This window comes from Macaca thibetana, chromosome 2 (assembly GCF_024542745.1).
Source record: "Macaca thibetana thibetana isolate TM-01 chromosome 2, ASM2454274v1, whole genome shotgun sequence".
Lineage (NCBI taxonomy): Eukaryota > Metazoa > Chordata > Mammalia > Primates > Cercopithecidae > Macaca > Macaca thibetana.
In genome coordinates, this window is record NC_065579.1 from 32,218,868 (window position 1) to 32,242,246 (window position 23,379).

General features: G+C 42.6%; 1 protein-coding gene and 1 pseudogene across 4 annotated transcripts in view; one reads left to right on the plus strand and one right to left on the minus strand.

Annotated features, from left to right (window-relative positions):
- Positions 1-666: 666 nt before the first annotated feature.
- On the minus strand, positions 667-2,992 carry LOC126946803 (inosine-5'-monophosphate dehydrogenase 1-like; annotated as a pseudogene).
- Positions 2,993-20,802: 17,810 nt separating this feature from the next.
- Positions 20,803-23,379, plus strand: part of ANKRD28 (ankyrin repeat domain 28) — a 189,975-nt gene continuing 187,398 nt past the window's right edge. For 2 of the 4 annotated variants that reach the window (XM_050777511.1, XM_050777502.1), the window contains exon 1: positions 20,803-21,255. Coding sequence is in view for 2 of the 4 variants with exons in the window: in XM_050777502.1 (XP_050633459.1) it covers positions 21,229-21,255 (27 nt within the window). In the remaining 2 variants the exon portion in view is untranslated. The remainder of the gene's footprint in view (positions 21,256-23,379) is intronic. The other 2 variants (XM_050777533.1, XM_050777518.1) reach the window with 2 other exon arrangements.

Consider the following 23,379-nt stretch of genomic DNA (forward strand, 5'->3'; position numbering starts at 1 on the left):
TCATCCATAAAAACCTCAGTGTGTATCTAATATATAAACCTTCTTTTAAAAATATAACCATACTATCATTATCATACCTAAATAATAATTCCTTAGTAGCACTGTATATCCAACCAGTGTTTAAATTTCCCCACCATCTCATAAACTTTTTCAGTTTATTTATTGAAATTGGAATACAAATTGGTTCATAAATTGCAATTGGTTGGAATGCCCCTTAAGTTCCTTTTTTTAATCACAAGGTTCCCATTCCATCCCTTTTTGTTTTCTTTAAATTTTACTTGTAGAAGAAACTAGGTTATTTGTGCTATAGTTTCCCACAGTCTAGAGTTTTTGTTTTGGTTTTTGTTTTGTTTTTGGTGGAGGCGTTGAGACCTGCTTGATTTATTCCGATTATTTAATACACAATGATGCAACTGTGATCCCAAAGTGTGCAAAGTTAAAGCCTTCAACTGAAGCTGAGGAGAAGGCAGAAATGGTACACCTGGGAAGGGTGGTGAGTCAGGAATGACAGGCAGGCGGCCATGACCAGGGCAGCCTCCTCCCCAGGGCCAGGGACAGGGGAACTACCTAAGGAGCAGGATGCAAGGGTAGCCCAGGGCTGGGGAAGGGGGCAGAGACCTCCCCTTGGCCTAGGTCAAGAGCTCAGAAGTGAGAGCTCATGGCTGAGAGAGCAGCGGCCTGGGAAGGGCCAGAGGTAGGGCCAGCAGAGCACCATTTCCTGGGGGGATGGGGGCTGGGAGGTGCTCTATGGAAAAAGCCAGGAGGGGCTGCCTGCCCTTAGGGTGGGGGCTGGGCTGGAGCAGGCTGAAAGACCTGAGGCAGGCACAGGGCCTGAGACCCTGGCTGGCTGGGCTCAGGGGGCTCCCAGGGCAGCCCGGCCCAGGGAAAAGTCCTGACTCTGTAGGGGATACTGAGCAAGGGGCCGCAGACCCCTCAGGACTTCCCCTCCTCTCTCCCTGGAAAGCAGCTGGGGAACCTGTAGGGCAAACCTGTGGACCACTCAGTTATGGAGGGAGGTTGTGCCTGAAGGTGGACACTGGGGTGCGCCCCCTCCATCACCTCAGCCTCCACCGCTGTCCTCAGTACAGCCGCTTCTCGTAAGACTGCAGGCCGTGGATGCCACCCTCGATCTGGGCCCACATGGTCCACTTCTCAAACTTGAGCTCTCCTGAGTACATCATGGACCGAAGGGCAGACAGGCTGTGGGCTCCGCTATCCTGGCAGCCATGCTGGATGCCCGCTATGAGGTAGGGCACAAACTGCTGAATGGACCCTTTGTCCTGGATGGAGTCTGAGACACCCTGCGCGATCTTCATCTTATCCCCCTCACTGAAGTATCGTTTCTGGCTGCTGCTGCTCTTCCCCATGGCATCCAGTGAGCCCATGCCACGGTACTTCTTGAGCCGCAGCCCATCTGAGAAGAAGCACATGCCAGGGGCCTCTGTGGTGGCGGCCAGCAGGGAGCCCATCACCACTATGGAGGCTCCAAGGGCCAGGGCCTTGACCGCAGGCCCCATGGTCTGGATGCCATCATTGGCTCTGATGGGCACACCAACGTGCTGGGCATACTCGGCCACCTTGTACACAGCAGTGCCCTGGGGCCAACCACAGGCCATCACTTCCTGGGTGATGTAGATGGAGCCGCAGCCCATGCCCACATGTAGCCCGTCCACACCAGCGTCAGTTCTTGGCCTGGGCTACTGTCACCACGTTCCCCCCAATCACCTGGAGGTGGGGACACCTGGGTGAGCAGGTCCAGGTGGTGTTTGTCATCATCACGGGTGCCCACAGCTGCCCCGCACAGCAGCTGCTTGGGGGAATCTTTGGAGGCCAGAAAGTAGTCTCGGTTCTTCTTCAGGTCAGTGCAGGCGATGATGAACACCAGCTCATCTCAATCATTGACAATACGCAGCTTCCCTTTCTTGCTACATTTCAGTATCTCTTTTGCCTCTTTCAATGTCACGCCTGCTGGAGCCACCAGCAGCTCAATCCTTGGCGTCATCACCTCACTGAGGAGGGTGGTGTGGTCCTTCTCAGCAAGAAAGTCAATGTCTCGAGAAGTGACGATGCCCACCAACTTGCTGCCCATGGTGCCCATCTCGGTGATGATGCCAGAGAAGCCATGCGACATCTTGGCCTCCAGCACATCACCCACAGTGTGCGAGGGGCTCAGCACCATGGCCTGCCTGTTCAAACTTCTTGATCTTCTGCACCTCCTTGGCCTGAAACTCTGGGGTGCACTTGTGGTGAATGAAACCAATACCTCCCATCAGAGCCATCGCGATGGCCATGTCAGCCTCTGTCACAATGTCCATGGGGGAGGAGATCAGCTGCGTCTTCAGCGTGACCTTCCGGGTCAGGGCTGAGGTCAGGTCCACCTCATCAGCTATAAAGTCTGTGAATCCTGGGAGAATCAGGAAGCCCTTGTAGGTGAGGCTGTTGGTGCTGGCAAAGAGCTGCTGCACAGTGAGCCCATCCTTGGGCACACAGCTGGTGCTGCCGCTGATCAGGTAGTCCGAATGCTGCTGCCAGACCCCGAGACCCGACATAAACACCTGCGCGGCCACCCGCTGCTGCTGTTGCTGCTGCTGCAGGCTGGGCGGGCCGGGGGCGTGGGCAGTCTAGTTTTACGATTACATTTCTGTGTTATCATTTACGCAATCCCCTCTCTCCTCTTAAGGTAATAACTTCTTTTAAAGGTTTTTTTTTTTTTTTTTTTTTTTTTGAGACAGAGTCTCTCACTGTCACCCAGTCTGGAGTGCAATGGCACAATCTCGGCTCACTGCAACTTCTGCCTCCCGGGTTCAAGCGATTCTCCTACCTCAGCCTCCCAAGTAGCTAGGATTACAGGCATCTGCCACCACGCCTGGCTAATTTTTTATTTTTAGTGGAGATGGGGTTTCACCATGTTGGCTAGGCTGTTCTCAAACTCCTGACCTCAGGTGATCCACCCGCCTCAGCCTCCCAAAGTGCTGGGATTACAGGTGTGAGCCACCACGCCCAGCCTAAAGTTTTTATATTCTATCTTTTCTTTAAAAAATAAGCTAAATGGCTGGGCACAGTAGCTCACGTCTGTAATCACAGCACTTTGGGAGGCCAAGGTGGGTGGATCACGAGATCAGGACATCAAGACCATCCTGGCCGACATGGTGAAACCCTGTTTCTACTAAAAATACAAAAAATTAGCTAGGAGTGGTGGTGTGCGCCTGTAGTCCCAGCTACTTGGGAGGCTGAGACAGGGGAGTCGCTTGAACCCACAAGGTGGAGATTGCAGTGAGTGGAGATCGCACCACTGCACTCCAGCCTGGTGACAGAGTGAGACTCAGTCTAAAAAAAAAAAAAAAAAAAAAGAAAGTTAAACAATGGCATATCATACCATACATAATTTTCTGTGCCATGCTTTTTTCATTCAACTTTATACCTTGGTGATTACTCTATGGCAGTTTACAGAGGTGCTCCTCATTCCTTTTTTATAGCTGCATATTACTTCATCATGTAGACATTACATAACATATTCAACGAGTCCCCTGCTGATAGACATTTGAATTGTTTAAAGTTTGTTGCTATTTTAGGTAGTATTGCAATGAATAGCCAGTATGTCTCTTTGTATTTTTGCCAGAGTATCTTTGGGATAGAATCCTAGAAGGAAGACTGCTGGGACAAAAGATAATTGCATCATAATTTTGCTACAAATTGTAGAAGTGCTTCTTTTAAATGCAATGTATTTCTGGAAATTTTGTCATAAAAGAAATCCTGAAACAGATCCTATTTCAGTTATCTACTGCTATATAACAAATCATCCCCAAAAGTATGGCTTAAAACAACAACTACCATTTATTATTTGTCATGATTGTGCAACTAGGGTGGGACTCATCAAGAATGGCTTGTCTGTGCTTCATGGGGTGGCTGCTTCATGACTCCAGAGGAAGCTGGGATAGTTTGGCTAGACCTAGAGAATACAAGATGGCTTTATTCACCTGTTTTGTACCTCACTTGCAGTGGCTGGAATAGTTGGGTGCTAGGTACACTTCTCTCTCTCCATGTGGTCTTACATCATCCAGAAGGCCAAGCTTCTTAAACATGGTGTTCAGATCTCAGGACAGCAAAACTGGAAGTTGAAAGGCCTCTTAAGGCCCAAGCCCCAAAGTTAGGTAACATCCCTTCTACTGAATTCTATTAGCCAAAGCTATTCACATGGCCATCTATATTTAAGGGGAGAGGAAACAGACTCCATCTCTTGTTGGGAAGAGCAATGTACACATACAAAGATGAAAGAAATTGTTAATGGTCATCTTTGCAGATAATCTACCACAGATCCCAACTACATATATGCATTATATAGGCCATAAATATATGTCCTATTCTTATCTACTTGAGTATCAGCAGAAACTGTGGAAAGAGTCCATAAAGGTGATATGAAGTGAAACACTTCTGCATAGGGTGGTGTTAAAAAAGGGACCAAAAGTGGAGGTTATGTCTACCAAGGAAAAGGGTGAAGGTCTTGCTTTTAGGCAGGGCACTTAATCATCTATCTAGACAACTATCAGCAGCTTTTATATTCCTTTATTCTATTTGTGTTTATTCAAGAATACTGTTTCAGACTCAAAGAGTACAGTGATGAACATAACAGACAAATCCTAGCTCTTGTGGTATTTACATTCCAAATGGGGAAATACAGACCATGGTAAGGGATAGAAAGATATATAAGAATATCCTGCCCTTGAGGAAATTATAATGTTGTTGAAAGTGGGGGTAAAAGGCAATCATTGCCTAGTTAGAGATAACAAGAAGACAAATACAAACTTTGTATAAAGAGAGGTAAACACACACATATTAGAGCATCTGTTCTGTATAAGTAGCTACACCACCAGGAGGAATGTCTGTAAAGGTCCAGAAAGTAACGAGGAAGAAGAGTTAGGAGAAGGAGGGATCACTGTGGCCTGGGGGAGTCAGGGAAGACTTATGATGAGAGAGAGGGAGGCATAGGGGAACCAGAGCCTTTCGTTGTGTATCTGATGACATACTGGCAAGTCCCAGGGGCTGGTGTGATTAGAGCTTCTCACCAGGATAGCTTCCTTCTAAGATGGCCTCCCACTACTTGCTGAGAGAGGAAGACAAAGTGGGTTTTTAAAACTGGCTGATTTACCTGGTAAATAATGTACTTCTAGTCTATAAAATATTGTATTTTTCAAAGGCAAAAATGTTCAAGGGTTAGTCCTTGCTGCTCATATTGACATGCTCTCCCTTGATGAGCTCACTCAGTCTTGTGGCTTTACATAGCATCTAAATGCCAGTGACTCACAGAAGGGTAATATCTTCAGTTCTGACATCTTGCCATACTCATATCAACCATTTTATCTACACTTCCATTTGGAGATCTAACAGGCACTGTAAGCTTCACGTGGATAAAACCAACTGCTTGATTCTCCGTAGAAAAACTCTGCTCCTTTCCCAGTTTCCTTGTTAGTGGCACTACTACCACCAAATTACTCAGACCAAAGCAATGGAGTCTTGCTTGTTTTTTCTCTCACTCCATATCCAATCAGCTGTTGAACAACAGTTGAAGAACAGCAGCTGAACAATCCTGTTGTTCTATCCTTTGAATATATCTCTCAAACTGTCAAACTCCTAGCCTCAAGCTATCCTTCCACCTGGGCCTCCCAAAGCACCACCACACCCAGCCTACTAGAATATATCTCAAACTCAATTACTGCTCAATACTTCTTCCCCTGCACCAGCCCACCATCAACACTCATCTCCTAACTGATCTCTTGCTTCCTCTCATGCTATTCTCACTCTATTCCCTACAAAACTGTCTGGGGAAACTTTTAAATATACGGTCACTTAAAATCCCTGACTAAAACTCTTTAGAAAAAAAAGGAAATAAAATTAGAGGAAGAAAACATGGCCAGAAAAGAAAAGAAAAAAAAAATCTATAATGACTTATCATAGTAATTAAATCAAAATTCAAACTTCTACCCTTACAATTTTCCAGCCACACGGACCTTTCTTATGTTTCTTAAACATGCTGAACTTGTTGCTTCCTTGGGAATTTTACATTGCCCTTCCCCAGAATGCTGCTTCTCCAGATCTTTGGCTGAAAACTCCTTATTTTCTACTTCTCAGCATTCAGGGTACCTTACAGATACCTTTCCTGACTATCCTATCTAAAGAAGCCCACAACCAAAACTCACTAACCAAGGCACAGTGGGTACATTGATAAATATAACAGACAAGGTCCTAACGCTCGTGGTACTTATTTTCCAAATGGGGGAAATGCAAAACATGGTAAGAGACATCTTGTTACTCTGTTTTATATTCTTCAAACGTTGATCATGTTCTGAAAAAATATCTTATTTATTCATTTTCTTGTTCATGTCTATCTTCGCCATTCAGTATATATTAACAAAAGGAGATAGGACAGATACCTTAGCTATCCTGCGCTCCACAATGCCACTAGGCCTTACAGTAAGTACCTAGCATATAGTTGGATCTCAAAGTATCACTGAATATGCTTTTACATGTTCAAAAATACGGGAGTAACATCACAGCTATAAAGGAAAAACTCATTATAGTGGAAAAACTGTTAATGAACCCTTTTACCCAAATAATATCCTTCCCAACCTTGACATCTAATCCAACCCCGAAATTTTCCGATGTCAAGGGTTAGTGGACCCATTCCTTATATTGGCTACCAGGGAAATGTATGTCAGCCTAATTACATCAGAGCAACACACATTTCCTGGAGGGCAACACACTTCTTTGCTTCCTGTAAAAATGTATTCAAAGTTGTGTTAAACAATATTGTTATAGTTACGGATTCTTGTGGTATTTTCTTTGTTCCTTTGACATAAGCAATTGTGACCTAGCTAGAACCAAGTAGAGATAATGGAAAGACAAACAAAAATTTAGGAAAGTGGACAAAAGCAAACACAGATTAGGCCATCTGCTCTGCATTATATGATCTAACACAAACAACAATGAACCTGACTTTATATTCTGATGCTGGACAAATTATGTAGCCCTTCATGGTTCACGTTCTTCTGTCTGTAAAATCTGGACACTTGTGCTTATTTATTCTCCCCAATTTCCGTGTGAAATAGCTATTATTTTATTTCACAGAATTATGAAATGTTAGGCTCTGCGGAAGCTTGAGAATCATCTCATCTGTATCCAAATGTGGAGACTGAGGCCTGATGAGGTTAATTGATTTACCCAGGCTCATAGCTAATTATTGACAAACCTGGAACTTATAATAGAAATCGGATTTTCTGACCCTTAGGCAAGTGGTCTTTCTGCCTCACTATACTGCAATGTTTGCCTTAGTGTTTCGCTTTTGATGGAGGAGTGTATTATCTTCCAATTAGTATGTAATCCTTGAGGATGTGATAAGCTGTTCTTCCCACAGTAATTAGTTGGCCACATGTAAATAAATATTTATTAAATAAAGGAATAGTTTGCCATCAGTCCATGGCACCTGCCACCCCCTCTATGTTGCAATCATCTGCTGACCTTTCAGTCATTTCCTCTCATTCATTCAAAATTTTAGCATACAGGTCCCTGTCTTTCCACTGTGACTTGTTATTCTTGGTGACTTCAACAAGCACTAAACGATACATCTGACACTCTGGTCACTCAGTTTCTTGACTCCTCACCTCTCATGATCTTTTTCTCCACTCCACCTTAGCTACCCACTTCCATGCTCACGTACTATTACTCTAAAACCTTGATTTTAGGCATTCCATTATTTGACTACCTCCTTCTGTCTTCCTAGTTCACTTATTCTAATACACCCACTCTAACTCTTCTTTAATCCCATCAGGAACTCTGATCCTTTGGCCTCATCAATTTTTCATGGGCCTTCCTTTCCTCACTCTCCTCTTTATCCAGCCTAGATTCCATGGTCCATTACTGTAATCATCCTAGTTAAGGGTTTGTCAGTGTATACCCCTAAGGCCCTTACCACATTCTTTCTCCATCATACTGTCCTAAAAAAAAAAAAATTCCAATATTGGTTAAAGCCAACTCTCTGCTTGATCTTTCACTGCACTAAAGCATGATATGAACCCTGATAAAACAGTTGCAATTGTGCTGACTGGTTAAATTTATGATCACAAACTATAGGAGTGTCTTCAGCAGTGCCCAATAATTCTACATTTCCTTGGCCAACCCTCTCCTTTTCTAGACAGCTTTCTCTCTCTTTAAACCATATACTCTTGATGCCCACTCCTCAATTTTACCTGATACCTTCATCTATTGATTTGCTAGGGAAAAAAATAAAAGTAAGCAGAAAAGAGGTACTAGAATCTTTTCCAATAATCTATCTTCCCCATCCCTCAACCTCCACCATTTAAAATGGTGCTAAATTTAGTATTTAGCTCTTACTAAAGGCTAAACTCCGTTGAGAGACAATTCTCTAAGAGTCTCTCACATTTCCTTGTTCCAGACTATGTAATCAAGGATTGAATGTTTCATAGCCCTGGAAGATAGAGATAGTGTCTGCCTCTGGAACAAACAGCAAGAATGTTTACTGTTCAATATAATAAAAACAATGTGTCTGGAGCAAAGGGTACACACCTTTATTGCCCAATATAAAAGATTCAGGTTCCCTAAGTTCAGACTTCCTCACTTGTAGTGCAACTCATTGCATATGCAGGTGTCACCTGGCCCTCTTCACATTGATCTGAGGAATTGGGGTGCAGGGAACTGGTGGTGTGAGAAATCAAAGCCTCTGTCTTTGACCCAGGAGTTTCCCGTTTGCTGAGCATCCATGAAATAGTGGCAGGCTAACTTGTTGGCTTACAAATACAATAAAATCTCAGACCCTTCAGAGTTCCTGACATGTTTTACTTTTGAACTACATCTCATTTCCTCCTGCCTTCTTAAGGACTTTGTGCCTGCAGGTATCTACTCTCTCTTGCATCACCAACTTTTCCCCCTTTTAACTTTCAATTACTCCTCAGTCTATACATACAATATCTCCCATCTTAAAAGACAAAAATAACTTCCCTTAGGCATCTCATCTCTCTCCCTACCACTCCAAATCTCTGCTGTCCTTAATTTAAACAAAACCTCTTGGAAGAGTTGTCTGTATTCATTTTTTCCACTTCTTCACTTCTTACAATGAGTTCTGTTCCAAGTCATTCCAATTAGATTTTTATTTATGCTATTTTCTCAAAATACTTCCTAAGGTTGTCAACAAACTTCACATGGCCTAATCCAAAGGTCAATTCTCCTTTTCTTTTAAAGGAATTAGCAACACTCAACCAGTTGACCACTCTCTCATTGAAATACATTCTCTCTTGGTTTCTGGTTTCTCTTATCCCAGTCTCCTTTGCTGGCTCTTCCTACTTTATTGAGAAGATCACGTGGAGTTTTTTGGTGCTTTACTCCTCTTTCATTCTTGATTCTGGTAATTAGTAATGTTTTCTTGGTCAGTCTAGTTAAGGGTTTGTCAATTTTGTTGATCTTTTGAAATAAAAATCTTTTAGGGATTAAAATTTTTTATCTATTGTTTTTCTGCTCTAATATTTATTATTTTATTCCTTCTGCTTGTCTTGGGCTTAGCTTGCTCTTTGTTTTCTAGTTTCTTAAGATGGAAGCTTATGTTTTTCATTTGTCTTTTCTTCTTTTCTGATATAGGTATCGAAGTTATATTTATTTCTAAGTACTACTTTAGATATATCCCATAGATTTTGATGTTGTATGTTTGTTTTCATTCAGTAAAACTTAATTTCCCTTGTGATTTCTTTGACTCATGGGTTATTTAGAAGTGTGTTGTTTAATTTCCAAATATTTGATGTTTTCTCAGGTTTCTTTCTCTTACAGATCTCTAAATTCCATCGTGGTCAGAGCACGTGCTTTGTACAATTACAACCTTTTTACAAATTTTATTGAGACTTGTTTTGGGCTCTATTACATAGTCTATCCTGGAGAATGTTACATGTGCACTTGAAAAGAATGGGTACTCTGAAGTCATTCAGTGGAGTGTTTTATAAATATCAGTTAATTGATAGTGTTGTTAAAGTCTTTGTTTTTATCAATTATTGAAAGTGGGGCACTGAAATATTTTTAAAATAATTCTTATTGTGTATATTTAAAGTATATAATATGATTTTGCAAAATACATATAGATAATAAAATAGTTCCTATAGTGAAGCAAATTAACATATCCATCATCTCACATAGTGTGTGGCACTCACATTTTGTGTGGCAAGAGCAGCTATGGTCTACTCATTTAGCAAACATCTCCAATGCAATACACAACTATCAGCTATAGTCCTCATTTTGTACATTAGATCTCTAGACTTATTCATCGTACAGCGTTATATCATTTGAACTATATCTTCCATTTTCTCTCTTCCCACCTTTCTCCTAATAACCACTGTTTAGTCTGTATCTCTGTATACTTGAAATTTTTAAAAGATTCTGTATATTAATGAGATCATACAATATTTTTCTTTCTGTGTCTGGTTTATTTCTCTTAGCCTAATATCTTCCAGGTTCATCCATACTGTGGCAAACAGCAGGATCCCTCTTTTTTTTTTTTTTTTAAGACAGTCTCGCTGTGTTGTCCAGGCTGGAGTGCAGTGGCACGATCTTGACTCACTGCAACCTCTGCCTCTCAGGTTCAAGAAATTCTCCTGCCTCAGCCTCCCAAGTAGCTGGGTCTACAGGTGCCCAGCACCATGCCCGGCTAATTTCTTTTTACATTTTTAGTAGAGACGGGGGGTTTCACTATGTTGGCCAGGCTGGTCTTGAACTCCTGATCTTGTGATCTGCCCACCTTGACCTCCCAAAGTGCTGAGATTACAGGCGTGAGCCACTGTGCCTGGCCAGGATCCCTCCTTTTATAAGACTGAATAATATTCCACTGTGTGAGTATATATAACACATTTTCTTTATTCATTCATCCACTGACAGACACTTAGGTTGTTGTCAAATCTTGGCTGTTCTGAATAATGCCACAAAGAACATGGGAGTGCAGATATCTTTGCAGGGATTTGAGTATATAACCAGAAAGGGGATTTCCGGGTCATGTGGTACTTCTATTTCTGTTTATGAACTTCTATACTGTTTTCCATAATGGCTGCAACAATCTACATTCCCACCGAAAGTGTACAAGGGTTCCCTTTTCTCCACACACTTGCCAATACTTACCTCCTGTCTTTTTGATAACAGCTATCCTAATTGATGTGAGGTGGTAACTCGTAGTAGCTTTGATTTCCCTGATAATTAGTGGTGTTCAACATCTTTTCATATACCTATTAGCCATGTTTGTGTCATCTTTGGAGAAACAGGTCCTTTGCCCTTTTATATCAGCTTATATGTTTTCTTGCTATTGAGTTGTGTAAGTTCTGAAGTTTAGATATTAGCCCCTCAGCAGAGATATGGTTTGTAAATATTTTTTTCTCCATCTGTAGGTTGCCTTTTCATTTTCTTGTTTGTTTCCTTTGCTGTACAGAAGCATTTTAGTTTGATATAGCTCCATTTATTTATTTTTGCTTTTGTAGCCCAAGCTTTTGGTGTGATGTCCAAAAAATTATTGCCAAGGCCGTATCAAGCAGCTTTTTCCTTATGTTTTCTTCTAGGACTTTTATGGTTTCAGGTCTTATGTTCAGATCATTTACCCATTTTAAGCTGATTTCTGTGCATGGTAAAAGGGTCCAATTTCATTTTTTGCATGTGAAAATCCAGTTTCCCCAGCACCATTTACTGAAGAGATCATCCCTTCCCCATTATGTCCTCTTGGTGCCCTTGTTGAGAATTAATCATGTATGTTTGGATTTATTTCTGGAGTATTCTGTTCCACTCGTCTATGTGTCTGTCTTTATGCCAGTACCATAATATTTTCATTACTATAGCTTTGTAATGTAATTTTAAATCAGGAAGTGTGATGCCTCCAGTTTTGTTTTTCTCTTTTTCTTTACAAATTTTAGGATTGTTTTCTATTTCTATGAAGAATGCCATCAGGATTTTGATAGAGATTGCATTACATATGTATATTGCTTTGAATAGTATGAACATTTTAATAATATTCATTCTTCTGATTCACATGCACAATATATCTTTCCATTTATTTGTGTCTTCTTCAATTTCTTTCATGATGTTTTATAGTTTTCAGCATATAAGTCTTTCACCTCTTTGGTTAAATTTATTCCTAAGTATTTTTGTTTGATATTATAAATGGGGTTTTTTAAATGAAATCTCTACTATCGGTGAATTTGTTTCATCCGTTTATTTTGGAGGTCAGTTCTTATATAACATTTATTATTCTAGATGTATTGACTCCTTATCAAAATGTCTCCAGTAATATTTCTTGAGTTTAGTTTACTATTTTGATATTAATGTAGCCACTCCAGACCTCTTATGGTTACTGTTTGCATAATGTATCTTTTCCATCTTTCACTTTCAACCTACTTATGTCCTTGAATCTCAGGTGTATATCTTGTTGTATTCAGTCTGATAATATCTGCCTTTTAGTGGAGATGTCTAGTTCATTTATAACCAATGTACTTATTGATACAGTGAGAATTTCTTTCACCATTCTGATGGTTATTTTCATTGTGTGTCATGTCTTTTTTTATTCCAATGTGGCAAAATAATTATTAAAATTTAAGTTTATATAAAATGTCAACATATTTGGAAACTAATGATTTCTCACTAAACGTGCAAAATAAAGATAAATGAATAAATGACTCATACTTCTGTCAAACATAATTTCATTTAATATTACGGTATACTGTCTTCTGGTCTTTAATTTTTTCCTATTCATAGATGTTTGCTTATTTTTGTTTATTTTTTAGAGTTTATATTATACTATGTATACAATTGTTGCATATTATTCTTATGTAGTCTATTATTTATATTTTTCATTGACTTCAACCACAGAAAAGATGTCAGCAGCAGAGAGATACTTGTAGTACTTAAGCAGAGATCCTCTTGAAAAAGCTTTTGAATAAATGAAATGGTTCTGAATGGCCCTATTTTTAAAATAACTGTACCTGGATGTCAGAGGGTTGGGCTGAAATAAAAGGTATCTGAGAAGCATTTGCTGCATCAGGAATCTTGGTGTTAACATAGTTGATATTAGCTTCTATTTGTGAAACAAAACAAAGAAAAGGTCACATTTGGTAAAATTCACCTCTAAGATGGCTGGACTTAGTGTCTTGGGGGAGTGGTGTGAACTACTGATTACATATGTGTGTGTGCATATATTCTCACATAATGTCAAGCTTATTGATTTTATGGCATTCAACCCTTTTGTCTGTTTCTCTTGGCTCACTGCAACCTCCACCTCCTGGGTTCAAGTGATTCTTCTTCCTCAGCCTTCAGTTGGGATTACAGGCAGGCATGTGCCACCACACCAACTAATTTTTGTACTTTTAGTAGAGAGGGGGTTTTGCCTTGTCAGCCAGGCTGGTCTTGAACTCCTGACCTCAAGTGCTCTGCCAGCCTCGGCCTCCCAAAGTGCTAGGATTACAGGCATGAGCCACCACACCTGGCCTGTTTTTAATCGGGCATTTGCCAATTACTCTACACAGTTTCAGCAAATTTTGCTTAAAGTGGTTAAATGCACACAAGTTCATGACTACATGGTGGCTGTTTATCTTTTTGGTGGATAGTTCCTTTTATGACTACATATTACTTGTTAATTCCTATAAATCCTTCTTGCCTTAAATTCTTATGTCTGATATTGTTATTAGATGAATAATTTTTTGATTAATATTTTCTTGGCATACAGTTCTTTTAAAATCCTTTCCTTAAACTTTTGCGATATGTTTTAACCATATATCTTGCAAATAGCTGGTTTTTTAAGAAACCCAGTCTGATTGTGTTTGTTATTTTTTTATTGATAGGTCGATCCATTTATATTTATTGTGATTAACAAAATCGTTAGACTTCCTTGTACAATCTCATTTGAATTGCCTATTTATCATGCTGTTAATTTGCCTCTCTTTATCTCTTTTGCCTACTATTCCATTAACTAAGTTTTTTCTCTATAGGTTTGAAAGTTCCACATTCTATTTCTCTTATTCTGGTGAATACCTTTAAATGTTTAACCTTCCTATATTTGGGATACTTTTCTGATTATAGGTTCTACCTACCCAGGATAGAATTGAGAACTCAAATTTCCTGCCTCTCATGAAGTTGGAATGCAGGCCTGTGACATAGGCTCTACTTACTAGATGTACCCATGGAAATGTAAGGAATGTGAGGATACAAGCTCTTCAGACAGTTACTACTCTCCTGACTACAAGATCAAGTGCCAGACACAGAATTGACACTGATCCTGGGAGCAGGAGCAAATGAAGAAAAGTTGAGCTCCTCATATTTGGAGCTTGATGGGAACAGCATGCCAGTTAGTTCTGGCGTGGTTTCACGCATTTTTCTAAAAGTTTAGCTCAGGATTGTTTTTCCAGCTCTCTCAATAATTTTGTTACAAATTTTTAAAATTCCTGCATGGACTCTGTTGTTTACAACAAAGAACCTTAACCAATATAATAACTTGTTAAAGTCTAAAGTGAAGGAATATTTCATTGCCTTTGAATAAAATAACTCTAGAATATTTTAGCTCAGAACTCCCTCCTACCATCACCTACCATATTTTAATAGATATTTTAATTTCACCTGGTTTTAAAATTCCAAAATACTAGCACATAAAAACACACTACTGATTCATATTAACCAAGATATTTGCTAAATTGTTTATTTTTTTCTTCAGGGTTCAGCTTTTTTGTTGTTGGAGTATATTCCCTAGGACTTCTTTCAATGAGTACGTGTGCATCCTAAATTTTGAAAATGTGTTTATTTTGTCCTTTCTCTTGAAAGATGGTTTAGCTAGGTATAGAATTCTAGTTTCTCAGTTTTGGTCTGTTAACACTTTGAAAATGTTTTCCATCATCTGTCACCAACTGTTGCTGACAAATCTGCTGACAGGATGGTAAGTCATTTCTGTTAGGGTAATTTGACTTTTCTCAGTGGGAACTTTTAACATAATTTTGTTATGTTTGGTATTCTTTAATTTCACTACTATGTACAGGTCTCAATTTCTAAAATTTATTCTGCTTGAGACAGTGTACTCCTTTGATCTGACAACTCACATTTTTCAAGTCTGAAAATTTCTCAGACATCATCTCTGGAGATGACCTCTCCTTCCTTCTCTCCTCCTGAAACTCTTTTAGATATATGTTGGACCTTCTACTTCCAGCCTCTGGGTCTCTGAACTTACCTTTGCTTCCTTCCTTCCTTCCTTCCTTCCCCTTTCCTTCCCCTTCCCTTCCCTTTCCTTCCCCTTCCCCCTCCCCTCCCCTCCCCTTCCCCCTCCCCCTCCCCTCCCCCTCCCCCTCCCCTCCCTTCCCTTCCCTCCCCTTTTCCCTCCCCTTTCCCCTCCCCTCCCCTCCCCCTCCCCCTCCCCCTCCCTCCCCTCCCCTTCCCCTTTCCCTTCCCCTTCCCCTCCCTTCCTCTTCCCCTTCCCCTTCCCCTTCCCCTTCCTTTCCTTTCCTTTCCTTTCCTTTTCTGATGCAGTCTTGCTCTGTCATCCTGGCTGGAATGCACTGGGATATTCACAGCTCATTGCTCAGCCTTGAAGTTCTGGGCTCAAGGGATCCTCCCACTTCAGCCTCCCAAGCAGCTAGGATTATGGATATGTGCCACCATGCCCAGATAACTTTTATTCTTAGTAGAGATGAGGTCTTGCTACGCTGCTCAGGATGGTCTTGAACTCCTGGCTTTAAGCAGTCCTCCTTCCTTGGCCTCCCAAAGTGCTGGGATTACAGGTGTGAGCCACTGTGCTTCGCCCTTTTGCTGCTTTGTTAGTCTATTACATGCATTTTCATAAGATGGGATTATCTGCCTAAAAAGCCTTAAATATATATCTATTTCCTACCACATAAGCTGCTCTTCTGGCTTTCAAGGTCCTTATGCATCCAGGCTCTGCCATTGATTAGCTGGGTAACTTTGGGAACACACAATTTCTTTGGGCTCCAGTTCCCAACATAAAAAGGTTAATAAAACATTTAAATGAAGTAAGCATATAAGGTGCTGTGCAAGTGCCCAACAGTAAAAACAGTAGTAGAACAGTAAATAAAATTTGGTGTGGCAGCCTAGCTCACAGCAAATACCCTGGTGGTCACATCTGTATAATATCTTTCCTTCTATCATTTTGGACGTGCATTTTGAATGGAGACTGTCATCAGCTCCAAGACCTTGCAGTAGTGATTGGCTGAGGCATGAGCACCTGAGTCTAGTCCAACCAATTAGTCATTTCTTCAGATGTATCAGGAATATTGACTCTTTTCTTTTTATCACTGCAGAGTACTTAAAGTGTGTCAGTGGAGCTACTGGCTGTAATAATAAAGAAAGAGACGTGTGGAAAACAAGAGAGAAAAATTGATTGATTACTGGCAACAATTAAGTTCCTGGCCCCATTGGCTTCAATGATATGGTTTTTATTTTTTTGGTGCTAAGAATTTCCCTAATATGTAAATAGTTCATTGTAAGCAGGAATAGCCTTATAATGAAGATTTTTTAAAAATTAGAATTTGAACATGAACCTTGTTTTGGCTCAACTGCAGTTTTTTTTGTTTTGTTTTGTTTTTTGTTTTTTGAGACAGAGTCTCATATGTCACACAGGCTGGAGTGCAGTGGCACGATCTCAGCTCACTGCAGCCTCCGCCTCCCAGGTTCAAGCAATTCTCGTGCCTCAGGCTCCTGAGTAGCTGGGATTACAGGCATGTGCCACCACACCCAGTTCATTTTTGTATTTTTAGTAGAGATAGGGTTTCACCATGTTGGCCAGGTTGGTCTCAAAACTCCTGGCCTCAAGTTATCTGCCCACCTTGGCCTCCCAAAGTGCTGGAATCACAGGCATGAGCTACTGCACCTGGTTGTATAGACTTTTTTCCTATTTTTTTCAGCAGCTATGAAAATGTACAAGGGGTGTTCAAAAAGTTCATGGAAAATGTGTATTATGAAAAAATATGCATGGATTTTAATTATTCCTTTTTTTTTTTTTCCCCCTTTTTGAGACAGAGTCTTGCTCCATTGCCCAGATTGGAGTGCAGTGATGCCATCTTGGCTCACTGCAACTTCTGCCTCCAGGCTCAAGTGATTCTTGTGCCTCAGCCACCCAAATTATTGGTATTACAGGCACGTGCCACCACACCTGGCTAATTTTTGTATTTTTAGTAGAAACAGGCTTTGGCCACATTGGCCAGGCTGTTCTCAAACTCCCAGGCTCAAGTGATCCACCTGTCTTGGCCTTCCAAAGTGCTGGGATTACAGCCATGAGTCACTGCGTCTTGCTGGATTTCAATTTTTTTCCACCAACATAAACTTAATATTAACTTGTTATAATGTATCTGAACAGGATACAGTTTGCAGCACTAAGAAGGATAAGACATCAGTTTGAAAAGAGCCCCTATCAGAACAACATGAATCTGTTAACAAACTGAGGCAAGAACAAACATCAAATTAATGGTGAAGCTTGGGTGGAAGAATGGGGAAATCACTGATGCTTTATGAATAGTTTTTGGGGACAATGCCCACCCCCCCAAAAAAATAAGCAGTTTACAAATGGATAACTAATTTGAAGAAGGGACAAGACAATGTCAAACATAAAGCCCACAGTGGCAGACCACATCAATTTGTGAGGAAAATATCTTGTTTGTACCCTAATTGAAGAAGAGCCAACACCACAGACATCTCAATTGGTTCAGCTTACATAATTCTGACTGAAAAATTAAAGTTCACCAAACTTTCAACTAAATGGGTACCCAAACCATTGGGCCCCCATCAGTTTCAGGCAAGAGAAAGGCTTTCAACAGAAATTTTAAATGAGTAGGGTCGAGACCCTAAAACACTCCTACACTCCTTCAAATAATTTTAACAGATGAAACATGGCCCTACCATTATGATCCTGAAGACAAAGCACAATCAAAGCAATGGCTACCAAGAGGTGGAAGGGTCCAGCCAAAGCAAAAGCAGATCAGTCAAGAACAAAGGTCATGGCAACAGTCTTTTGGGATGTTCAACACATTTTGCTTGACTTTATAGCAGGACAATGAACAATAACATCTGCTTATTATGAAAGTGTTGTTGAGAAAGTTAGACAAAGCTTTAGCAGGAAAATGCTCGACAAAGCTTCACTAAAGAGTCCTTCTCCAACATAATGCTGCTCCTGCTCATTCCTCTCATCAAATAAGGGCAATTTTGTTGGGATTTTGATGGAAAACCGTTAGGCATCCACCTCATACTCCTAATTTGGCTCCTTCTGACTTATTTTTGTTTCCTAATCTTAACAATTCTTTAAAAGGCATGCATTTTTCTTCTGTTATTAATATTACATTATTAATATAAAAAAGACTGCATTGACATGATTAAATTCCCAGGACCCTCAGTTCTTTAAGGATGAACTAAATGGTTGGTATCATTGCTTATCATCTTGAACTTGACAAATCTTATGTTGAGAAATAAAGTTTACATTTTAATTTTAACCCTTCTTTTTCCCACAAACTTTTTGAAGTACCCTGTAGTTGCTGTCATAATAATATAGTGTAATGGTCCTTCAGAGTTTTCCACAGCCTTTAATATCATTATCTTATCTGACGGTGTAAGATGAGTACACCAGGAAATGTTAAGCTTAGTTTTTTACGAATGTTGAAACTGAGACACAAGAGAAGTTAAACGGTGTTCATGGTGCAGAAGGGTGAGAACCCAGCGACGTGTGAAGCATCATCTATAAGGAGAGCTCCATACCTACTATAACGCAGATGGTGCACCATAAAACATTTTCATTGATTACTGTTAATTAGAAAATTTCATAAGAGCCCTTCTAAGTTTCATTAGCTTCAATCACAAAATCTATTAAAATGCATATTCAGTCCATAAATTCATACTCTCAAACACTTACATTCTCCCAAAAAATCATCTTTGCCATGTTCCTAATCGGGTTCTCATTGTGTTTTTAAATTCTAGAACTTTAACCTAGAGAAGAGATTATTTGGGGGAAAGAGGAGGGATATATTAATTCCTGGCTCAACATCCATAGTGCTTAACAGGCTTACTCATAAATGAGGGTAAATCCTAACACTCCTAGACTAAGATAGAACTCGATTGGATATGGCACATGGGTAATTATTCACAAAGCTAATTTGTAGTCACAAAGTACTCTAGTAATATTATCACAACACCTTTGTTTTGGAGAACTCAAATGCTTTCACGACATTAACTCATTCATCCTCAATGAACTGATAAGGAGGGGTTGGGTGACAAATGGTATCTCTATTTTATCTGCTGGAGTTGAAATAAAGGGGAAAGGAGCTACTGAAGAGAATGCAAAGCAAGAGCAGTTTGATTTCCTTTTTAGCCTCATTATGACGGTTAGATCACAGTTATAAGAATTCCTCCATTTTAAGTAGAAAATATCACGACGAGGGACATAATTTTAGGTAAGAAATTGTTTCAATGGAACCATGGCATGGATATGTCAAAGAAAATTGGAAGAGTCGTACTATCAGTTAACCAGGTGTGTTTTTGATCTTGCACTCTATTTTCTTTTTTTTTTTCTTTCTTTTTTTTTTTTTTTTGCGTGGCTAAAGCTAAGTTTTTTGTTGTAAGTGCAGCATTACAATAATCTGATAGTCCTGATGAAGATCTCCATTTCTCTAGGCTGCCATTAGGCTCGAATCGATTTTCTAAATAAAGTCCATCCCAAGAGACACAACTGATGTAGGGGGTAGAAGGGACTTTTAAAAACCGAGCCTGACGTCACACGTTTGTGTTTTAACCATCTGCACCTTGTATAAACCAGAGGCTGGAGCCGCCCGGGAGGACAGACCCAGGCGCACAACAATCTTCTCCCACACGAGCCTGGAATGGCAACAGCGTGCGGCTGCCTAAGAAAGAAAAGCCGTTTCAGAGCTGCGGGGTGGCGTGGGGGTGTGTGTGGCAGGGTGAGGGAGTCATTCCTCTTCTCCTCCATCCAAGGATGCTATTTATTAGAAATCCTGCACATCTTTTTTTTTTTTTTTATGTTTAAGAAAATTGATTTCTGTCGAGTGGGAGGCAAAATCCTTCAGATGCGAAAGAAGGGGGTGGAGGCAGCAAGCCTGGCTGGGGAGCTTTCAAGGGAAAACCACATAGCTTAGCTTCAGATTGGGACTGCGGGTAGAAAAAGGACTGGGCGTCCACAACCTGTTCGGCTGCGAAGACGACGCCCTTCCGTCCAGAGTGCCAGCATCACCCCCGCCCCTCACCCGGTCTCGGTCTGTAGCCCCCGTGGAGTACAGCAGCGCCCCCCATTCCGTGACCACCTCTCATCCCATTCCTTGGCTCCCCACCCTCTCCAAACCCAGGGGCGCATTCTCACGCTTCCTCCACGTGCAAGTCCAGCTCACCCATCGCCACTCGCCGCAGCCCCCAGGTGCCCACCCCTTCCAGCCCTTCCGGTCCCTCACCCAGCTCCTTAGTCTTGCCCTGGCAGAGGGAGGCGTCCGCGCTCCACCTCCACGTGCGAGTCCGGGGCCGTTCCCCACCTCCCGCCGCCACCTCCGCCCCGGGCTCCGCCCACCACGCCTGAGGCGCGCGCCTGGGAGCCGGGACACCTGGCCGCCCTCCCCCGGCCCGCGCCCCTGCCGACTCCCCCGCCCCGCCCGCGCCGCGGCTCCGCGCCCACCCTTGCGGCTTCCTCCGCCCGCCCCTCCCTCCTCAGGAGGCGGGGGGCACCAGCAAGCGCGGCGGCGTGGCCAATGGGCGCTCGGCTTACTCTGGCCTCTCCCCCGCGCGGCCGCCAATCGCGGCGGGCGGTGGTGGTAATATTGTGGAGTTTGGATGCCGCCGCTGCCGCGGGCTGGAACGGCGCGGCCGCGGGGGCTGCCAGGGTATTTCGGGAAGGGGGCGTGAGGAGGCGGCGGCGGCAGCGGCGGGTAGGGCTGCTCGGGGAGGCAGCAGAGGGAAGGAGAAAGAAAGGAAGGAAGAGGGCGGGGAGTCCTCAGAGGAGGAGGCGGGACCGGCCGAGCTTCTCACCTCTCGGCGGCGGCGGCGGCGGCGGCGGCGGCGGGCGGCCGGGGAGGCGGTGCCGCCCCCTGCCCGCGGTCTTCTCAGCGCAGTCGGCCGCCGACCCGCTGGTCCCGGGCAGCGGCCAAGGCTACTAGGGCGGGAGCGGTGGGCCGGGCGGCGGCGGCGGAGGCGGCGGCGGAGGCTGGAGTGGGCGCGGAGGCGACCGCCATGGCGTTCCTCAAACTCCGCGACCAGGTAGGTGAGGGGCTGCAGGGCGGGATCGCGCCGTCCGGGAAGGAAAGGAAGCAGGGCGGACCGGCGGGGTGGGCCGCCTGGGCGCCCGCTCGGCGGGGTGGTTGCGAGGGAAACGGGGGTCCTGCCCCGGGGACCGGCGCGAGGCGGCGGGCCGGGGTCCGCGGGCGACCCGCCTGTCAGAGCCGCCGGGGCCGGGGTGAAGCCCACGTGCCGCCGGGGGTCTAGCCGCTGCAGCAAGAGGGGCGGGTTCCACGCTCAGCGCCCTCGCGTCGGGCGAGCTGCCGGGCAAGCGCTTCCTCTTTCCTGCCAGGTGAGGCTCGGGCCTAACAGGTGGCTTCCCGCTGCCGGGCGGGAGCGGTGCTGGCGGCCGTGACCCAGGGTCACGACCTTGTTCTGTTTGCTTGGCTGAGTAGTGCGAGGGACTCTCTCTCCGGGTTAAAGGCAATTGATTCCGCTTAGCCACTAGTTACTCAATTCAAGTTTCCAGACTTGTTTTCGTTTGACATTTTGTGCACCATCTTGTTACTTTTCTTGACTTAGGAAGAGCTGGTCAAAGAATACCTGTGCCAAAAAGACTTGTAACTCTCTGGAACTAAAAAACTACTTTGTATCCAGTAACGAAATCGCAACTGTATCTGAATGATTGGCACACCTAAACGTTTGGAAAGATGGGTAATAAGGCTTTTGAAAGATCCGGACGCTGCCAAACATTTTTACCCTCTTTTAAGGAAAAGGAAAATTAATGTGTGACATTTACACATTGATTTGTCACAGCACACTTACTAGTGTTGAGAACTTATTTTTGCCATTTGTTTTTCTGAACGGAAGATGTTGAACAGATTTGAAGGGAAAATAACTTGCATGTTTTGGGAAACTATTTTGAAAGTGAGCACCCCGTTTGCAAAAACACTGGGGAAGAACCTGAGACGTATTTTTTATATTACTTAGTAAATATTGCACCTTCAATTCTGAATCTAAGTAATATCAAGAATTCTCACTTCGTAAGTGAATTTTATTTTATGTTTAGGCTGATCGCTGACCTTATGTATTATTTGGTATCGGAATGGTCTTGCCTGGTGTTAACATCAGGGTACGATACTTTGAAAAACTCTACAGTTTAGTCAATGCAGTTTATACCTTGTATTTCAAATTATACAACTGTTCTGTCCTATAAGACAGCCACTAGCCACATGTAGCAATTTAATTAAAATTAAACCAAGTTCCTTAGTTTTGCTAGCCACATTTTAAGTGCTCAGTAGCCACATGTAGCTATTGGCTATTGTATTGAATAGGACAGACATAGAACATTTATCTCATTTCAGATAGTTCTACTGGACAGCAGTGTTAAGAGAATAGCAGGTAAAGCACAGTTATAGCAGAAACCATTTCTGCTAATTCCAGTACAGGCTGTGCATCTTACACTGTTAACAGTGTGAAACTCGAGGTCTGGGTTTTCCAGTACCGCACTTTGTGCATCCATTGTTAGTGGTTGAAGTAATGACTGATCGATGTTTTCCTTTGTTTCTAGTCCTGCATTTTTGAAAAAGTTGTTGTTGTGATTTAGATTACTGTGTGCATTAGAAATTTGGTGAACTTTTAGGAGAGCCTCATATTTGATTCACCATCGGGTTTTAACAGAAACAGGATTGTGTTAAGCAAAGGTGCAACTGGATTTTATTTTGGAATTGCAATTGTGAGAAAATTGTGATGCCATTCCAGTCTTATGTATATCCATTAATATTCAGTGGTAATATTGAGCTTTAAAATGCCACTTGTGGACAGACATGGTGGCTCACACCTGTAATCCCAACACTTTGGGAAGCCGAGGCGGGCGGATCACTTGAGGTCAGGAGTTCAAGACCAGCCTGGCCAACATGGTGAAACCTCGTTTCTCTTGAAAATACAAAAATTAGTCGGGTGTAGTGGCGCACACCTGTAATCCCAGCTACTCTGGAGGCTGCAGCAGGAAAATCGATTGAACCCAGGAGACGGAGGTTGCAGTGAGCAGAGGTCGTGCCACTGCACTCCAGCCTGGGTGACAGAGCGAGACTCCGTCCCCCCAAAAAATAAAAAAAGTTACCTGTAAGCTTAATGGTTTGGGGAGAAAGAACATTGAGGTTTACC